The sequence below is a fragment of the Lipotes vexillifer genome, unplaced genomic scaffold (assembly GCF_000442215.2).
Source record: "Lipotes vexillifer unplaced genomic scaffold, Lipotes_vexillifer_v1.1 scaffold252, whole genome shotgun sequence".
In the NCBI taxonomy this organism is placed as follows: domain Eukaryota; kingdom Metazoa; phylum Chordata; class Mammalia; order Artiodactyla; family Lipotidae; genus Lipotes; species Lipotes vexillifer.
The window spans coordinates 1,900,423-1,907,627 of record NW_006773367.1 but is presented as its reverse complement, the minus strand read 5'-3'; the positions used below and the strand labels follow the sequence as shown (position 1 = coordinate 1,907,627).

The 7,205-nt window shown below is 46.3% G+C and overlaps 1 protein-coding gene across 1 annotated transcript in view; it reads left to right on the top strand.

Annotated features, from left to right (window-relative positions):
• FANCC (FA complementation group C) overlaps positions 1-7,205 on the top strand; it is a 182,870-nt gene that overhangs the window by 168,674 nt on the left and 6,991 nt on the right. The window contains 1 exon segment of the mRNA XM_007448302.1: positions 3,324-3,530. Within this exon segment, the coding sequence (XP_007448364.1) occupies positions 3,324-3,530 (207 nt within the window).

The window sequence follows — 7,205 nt, the reverse complement described above, 5'->3', positions numbered from 1 at the left end:
TGCAGGTTCTGCCCGCTCTTCTGAGGAGCATCGTCCTCTTTCTGATCAGTGGCCTGGCACTGTCTGCTTCCGTCTTGACTTAACTCCTTTCTTGGATCAGTCAATAGATCCTCACAGAACTGGCTTTGTTTAGCACTCTTAGAAAAGTAATCACATGATATTAACCACTTAGTTTCTGAAAAAGGACTTGGTCATTTCCTAAATAACAGAGCAGCAAAGCACAGGAGTGGCTAGCTGTCTGTAGCAAAGACAGTTGTTATTTTGTGTGGAATATAATAATTAACAGGAGCAATGTTTTGATTAAAGGCATTTGCGCCTTCCTTACAAACATTTATTTGCTGGTTTTTAAAAGTTCAACTGCCAGTGCTTTTTGCTGATTTTAATAATTATAGGGAGCAGGTTTCTTTATGTAGAGAGCAGTGCTCCTATTTGCTTGATGTTTTCTGTTTGAAAAAAACAGAGACTAGTTCCGATATGGCTGTATATTTTACTTGTCTAAAAGCATGTTATATGGCAGGAGAAAGAAAAGAGTTGGGATTTTAAAAAGTTGAAATTTGGTGATGATTTTGGATCAAAAATAGAACTTTTTTTTTAGAAATTAACAAGTATCTCAGAATTGCTATCGGATTAAAAAGAAAGCCTATTTTTTCCCCTTTTAAAACATCACATATAAACTAATTGAAGAGAATCCTAATTTTTCATTATCTTAATTTTAATAATAATTAAAATGTATGAAGCACTAATGATTTCTGAAGCCTTTTTATATACTTTATATTTGATTCTGTATAAGCTAAATTGGTAGGTTATATGTTAAATTCCAAATCGATCATAGAAGCTGACGGATTACTTTTGAAGTGTAGAGAAATAAATTGTCCAATAAGGTTTATTTTCTAGAGAGTTCTGCATTGGCCTATCTTTCTACTAGTTAAGTTGGTCCTTTTTTTTTTTTTCTTTTAATAAAACTTATGCCTAGTTCTTACTCGGGGTGCTTTGGCAGCCTGGATAAAAACAGATTAGCTCACTCAGTAGTTTAGTGCCAGTATGTCTGTTTCCTTCCTCTTCCTCCTCGGTGCTCAGCCTGAGGCACCAGTTTGTGCGGCATCCCGGGTAGCAAATGGGGCCCAGTTTTCCTAGTTTAACTAGTAGTGCATACTTCTCGCTCTCCTGACCTTTGATGGTCTGTTGGATGACTTGACAAACTGTGAACTGTCTTTGAAAGCATGATTATTGTAAGATTTGACTGAGCTTGACAATATCCGTGCCTTTGCCTTGAAAGGCGTAATTAAATCACGGTACCGGACTGTACGCAGCAGCGTTCTGTGACTGGAACCGTCACCTCTGCTGGGCATCCTTGAGGTGCAGGATTGGGAGGGGGTGGGGCAAAGAGCAGCCGTTCCTGCCTGGGACGCGTACGGCCGGCTCAGAGACCGCTCCACTCTGCAGACCATGTTCTCTGCCAGCCAGTGTTCATCTCCTTTTGCTGACTTTGGATTAAATCATGATAAAAAACAACTGTCTATGTTTGTATACTCTTAAGAATTAGGTGAGGGTTCAGACTCTTGAACCCTGTCATTCTACTTCTAGGAATTATCCTAAGGAATTAGTTAGAGAGCCATATAAAGATTTATGTACGAGATCACCGCAGCATTGCTTGTAACTGCAATAACTGAAAATGGCCTACATTTCAATAGTAAGGGTATCGGCTAAATAAATTGTGGTGTATTACAACCAGAGAATAGCATTCTACCATGAAAAATCATGTTATCAAGAAAATGTGCTATAGATAATGGTAAATTGCTTACAGTGAACTGTGAAAACTCTAGAATACCTTATGTATAGTGAGTGCTGTGTTCACAATGCACAGAAAAAAGATGCTAAGGATGTAAACCTCACTTTCAACGAGTCTCTTTGGATAGTGGAGTTAGAGTCATTTTGATTCTTTTTCTTTTTACTTTTTTGTTCAAATGTTTTACAGCGAGCATATGTAAATTTTCATAATGCAGGATAAAAATTAATACTTAGAAAAGAAAGCTTATATTTTTCTCCTGAAAAGATTTTTAGAAAGCATTAAAGTTTTGGGCATGTGAGGAAGGTATTTGAAGGGAAAGACGGCCTGGAGTGAAAGAGAAAGGACGAAGACAAGCCTCAGGGAATATTGGATGAGAGGAGAAAAATCAGATGCCAGTCAGGAAGAAAATGGATACGGAGGCATTGCTTCCTAAGCCCTGACATTTTTGCAGACCTACCCAGACGCAGGACAGCCGTGGGCCCCCGTAGACTCTGTCAGATGAGGGCAGGCTGGTTCCGGGCAAGAGAAGAGGGGATGAGGGACACCGCCCTCCTGCATGGAAGGGCCCTGAGGTGCAGTTTCTCACGGTCTTGCCTCGTGATTGGAGCTGCTCACACAGCACTGCTGGTGTACTGGAGCTTATGACAGATTTCGCTGAATGAAGCCTTAACTTCCAGGGAAAAAAAACGACTCACACAAAATCCATAAAATTGGTCATGGGAATGTTCAGAGTAGGCCTAAGTATTCTTCTGAAAATAATGAGGGAACGTAGCTCTTCATGAGTTCCATGTGGCACTTTGGATCTACAGCGTTCAGTTTTTTTACTGTTTTCCAAGTCACAACTTGATGTACCATTCTTAGAGCAAATAGAAATCTCAGCATGAAATAAATATTTTTTATGCAAAAACAACCCACAGACCTATAACAAACAGCCACTATTATTATGTGGATTCCGCGGACTTGTGACCCCTGCTTGAGCTTTAAACAGGTATGAACAGTGTCCCAGTGTCTAAACCAAACCATTGTGGTACGTGTGTGTGTGTGTGTGTGTGTGTGTGTGTGTGTGTGTGTGCACGCACTTCCTCCCCGCCGAAGGTGGCAGAAAGGCCAACCTCCTTCTTATCAGCACGTTGGCTCAGTGGAGGTCCGAGCACTGGGCTTTAATTGACCTGTGCCTGTGATAGTGAGCAAGTCTTCAAGGAGCCTTTTGTTCTTTTTCCCACAATATAAAAATCTGACTACATTCTGCTGAGGACTTTTCTCCATTTCCTTTCATACAAAAAAAGGTCGATTCCTGGCATGATGCCCTGGCTGCTTAGTGAGCAGGACGAAAGAAAGTCAAGAAATTTCCATTACGCGCCTTTGGGTTTGTGTGGAGCAGTGTGTAAACTCTGACATGGTCCGCCCCACCTGCCCTCCCTCGGGCACCAGTCCTCTCCTGTTTCTGGGGGTTGCTTCAAAGAACTGAGTCATCCTACAACCTGCGTGTCCCGACTCTTCCCTAATCTCTTCCCTTTGAAATTATACTTCCCAGGTGGAGGTCAAGGCAGTGCTCAGCTGCCTCATGAAGCTGCTCAGGAGTCCAACCCTCTCGGCCAGGGATCTGCAGGCAGCAGCTGGAGAGGGCGGGGAGGGAGCTCCCAGACCGCCTGCCTGTCAGCAGCTGATCAGGCGCCTCCTCCTGAACTTCCTGCTCTGGGCTCCCGGAGGCCACGCGATTGCCCGGGAAGTCGTCACGCTCGTAAGTCTCCCCTTTTCTGGCATCCTGGTTCTCATTCTCATCCCAGGGAAAAGGTGGGTTATCACCCAAGGACCCAGCCTTTGAAGAGTGTGGGTACCAAGATGCTGTCCAAACGTGGCTGGACAGGCCGGGAGGGGACAGCTGGGCCAGACCCAGAGCCTGCCCTATGTGACACCTGCGTGGCACAGGAGAGGGAAGGGAGGCTCAGACAAGGGAGCGGACTTCTCCCAGGTCACACAGCTCACTGCCAGGGCCCACGGTGAAAGTTCATCTCCTGTCTCCCCAGGCTGTCGTCTTTCAGTTACAGTTCATGACTCTTCCTCCTCGTGAAGAGAAACAAGACTTCAGTGAGAATATGGTCACTGCAGTGGCTCAAAGAATTTCATGTGTTAATTTTAAAAAAAGTTTGCTAATTACAAAGAGCTCCTTCTGGAAGCCCAGCTGACCTGAGGGGTTCTTTATGGTCCAAGTCAAATGTGGCACCGCTTATGGCATGGGACTCAGCAATGATTACTTGAATAATGACACTCAAAGCACAGGAAACAAAAGAAAAAGTACATTGGATTTCATCAAAATAAAAACCTTTGCAAATCAAAGGACACTATCTAGAAGGTGAAAAGACAAATCTTGAAATGGGAGAAAATTTTCGAATTTATACTTGGAAATATTTGGAAATCACGTATCTGATAGGGGTTTAATGTTTAGTGTTTAGACTATAAAAGGAATTTGTACAGCTCAACAACAGTAAAACAACCCAGTTCAAAAACCGGCAGTGAATTTAGACATCTCTCCAAAGAAGATGTACAAGTGGCCAATAAGCATATGAATAAAATGTTCAACATCATTAGCTCTTAGGGAAATGCAATCAAAACCACAATGAGGTACCGCTCCATACCCACTAGGACGTATACTATAAACCAAGCCAAACAAAATGGAAAACAAGACAGAAAGTAGAATAGAGGTTATTAGGGGCTGGGGAGTGGTGCAGAGTTCCTGTTTGGGATAATGGAAAAGTTTTGGAAATGGATAGTAGTGGTGGTTGTACAGCATTGTGAATGTACTTGATGCCACTGAACTGTACATATAAAAATGGTTAAAATAGCAAATTTTATGTTATGAGCTCATCTCAAAAAAAAACAAAACAAAAAACCACAATGTGCTGGTTCTTGGAGTTAGGTTTTTTTCTGTTTTTACTTTTTATTGTCATGTAAGGTATATACAGAAAGGTATAGCTTGATGAATTTTTGTAAACCAAAAACACCTATGCAGCCAGCAACGAAATCAAGAAAGGAATGTTCCCAGTACCCAGAGACCCCCTCCCGCTCCCCTCCAGGGCAGGCTCTGTTTGTTTGAATGTGAACGTGAAGAAAGTCCCAGTGACCAGTGGGACTGCCAAGAACCTCAGTAACCAGTGCCCACAAGGTTCTCCTTGGTCCTAGGAGAACAACGTGTGTGGTGGGGTCGGCAGACCACACAGCCAGCCTGTCAGTCCGCCCTCTCGGGCTCAGACAGAAGACCTCCCGGAGCCTGGGTGTAGCCGAGAGCAGAGGAGGACTTGCTTGTCACCTGCTGGGTGCCATCTCCTCAGGGCCTGCCCCAGCACAATGATCTATCGTGTGTTTTTGTAAAATGCACATCTCACCTCCAAATCCATTTGAGGTGGGGAACTGCATAGGTGAGAGTTAAATAATGTCCTCATATCTGTAGAACTTGGTATCAACCAACTTTTTCTCTGCCCAAGTGTAAATTATAATAGTCACTTTTCGGCCACTACCTCAGCCAGGCGATCAAGCTCAGCATCCGCAGGGATGAGTCACGTTGATATGAAGTGATGAACACGGCACTTTACTTCTGCGGCCTTCCTACCCCAAACCTCTAACCCCAGTCTAACTTTGCAAAAACAGTTGACAAAAACCCCAGTTGAAGGACATTTGACAAAAATACCTGACCAGTCCTCCTTAAGACTGCCAAGGTCATCAAAACAGGAACGTCTGAGAAACTGTCACAGCCAAGAAGAGCCTAAGGAGGGATGACGACTAAATGTAATGTGGTGTCTTGGATGGAATCCTGGAACAGAAGAAAGGACACTAGGGAAAAACTGAGGAAAAGTCTGACCTAAAGATAAGGTTAATAAAACATATTAATATCGATTCATTAATTCTGACAAATGTACTATACTAATGTAAGATGTTAACAGGAAAACTGAGTGTAGGGGATATGGGATTTCTCAGTATTTTCTTTTGGGTCAAACTATAAATCTAAAACTGTTCTAAAATTGAAAGTTATTTTAAAAGTCAAAGGCAGACACTTCTGAATCATGCAGGCGCTGGTGGCATTTTTGTTGCCTGATCTCTGACTTCCTGCCCAGGCCCTGGACACCTGTGGGAGGGGCCTCAGCCCGTGGAGCCTGCTCAGACCTGGCTGCCCCTCCTCCCTGAGCCTGCACCCTCCTGCTCCTCTAGTGTCCTGTCACCCTGGGAGTGGAGAGCAGGCCAAGGAGATCACGGCCGGCCCAGCACGTAGGGTGTGAGAGAATGTAACCCAGGGACAGCTCCTCAGAGACATGTAGGTCTCTGCTTCTGTATTGCAATCACATTGCCCTCCATTCTGGGGAGACAGTCCAGGTTCACAGTGGACCCCCCTCAGGTCTCACTCACAGACTGGCTGCTGGGGCTCAGGAACTGGGTCGTGTCACCAAGCTCAGGGTTGCCGCCGATGCTGGAGCCCCGTCGCCACAGAACAGCTCACCTGCAGCCACGCATCAGCACTGCTGGTCTACATCTGAGCCTGGGGCAACCCGGCACCTTCATTCACGTTCAGAAGTCAGCTCAGCTGCAAAAGAGATTAACTAAAGGATGAAGCTCGGTGTTTTCTCTTCCCGCACCGGCTCCTTAGGAGGTGGGTGCACCTCGGAGCCCGTCACAGCTGAGAGCGCCTCCTGGGCGCTGTGCTTGCAGATGTTCAGAAACTGTTTCAACTAACAAACATACCAGCCTTCCTAACTCGAAGCTTTCCTGCAGTGGCCACACAATCGGTTGAAGGCAGCCCGGCAAGAGCAGCTACAAACAGGACAGGTGGAAGGGGTCCGCCCAGTGCAGCCCCTTGTGGGCTCCTTGGTGCCTCCCTCTGTGAGCAGCCTGGGAAGAGCCCTGGGCCGGGTCTGCTTGGCCAGGAGCAGGTGGACGGCCTTTCTCTTTCAGGGGCTTTGGCATCACCACCCTCAGGACCCTAGCCCTGGCCTGGCTTTGATGTGAACTCAGAGAGGCGGGAGCAGGGCCAGCTTCTGGGCCCGGGTCCTGGTCTCGACCCTCTTGTCTTGCCCTCAGCTCCGGAGAGCCGTGCTCGCTCTAGGCTGCGTGTCTGAGCCCTGTCTCTTTGCGGCCTTCGATCCTCCTCTGAGCTGCCCCTTGTGCCATCGGCTCACCTTCCTCCTTCCTCCTCTCCTGGCTTCACACCCCAACCTCAGCCACAGCACGCTCCCCCACTTCCTCAGGCTCCCGCACGGGCCCCAGGGCTCAGCTTCTGAGTCTCCACTGAATCCCTTCATCGGAACCCCCGCCCTTCCCACCCCTTGTTCTGCTTCTCGGCCCTGTTCCTGCTTTACCAGCTCCGCTCTCTCCTCCTTGAGCCTCGATGTTGAGGATGAGGCGCTAGCAGCCTGGCTGGTGCCCGGAT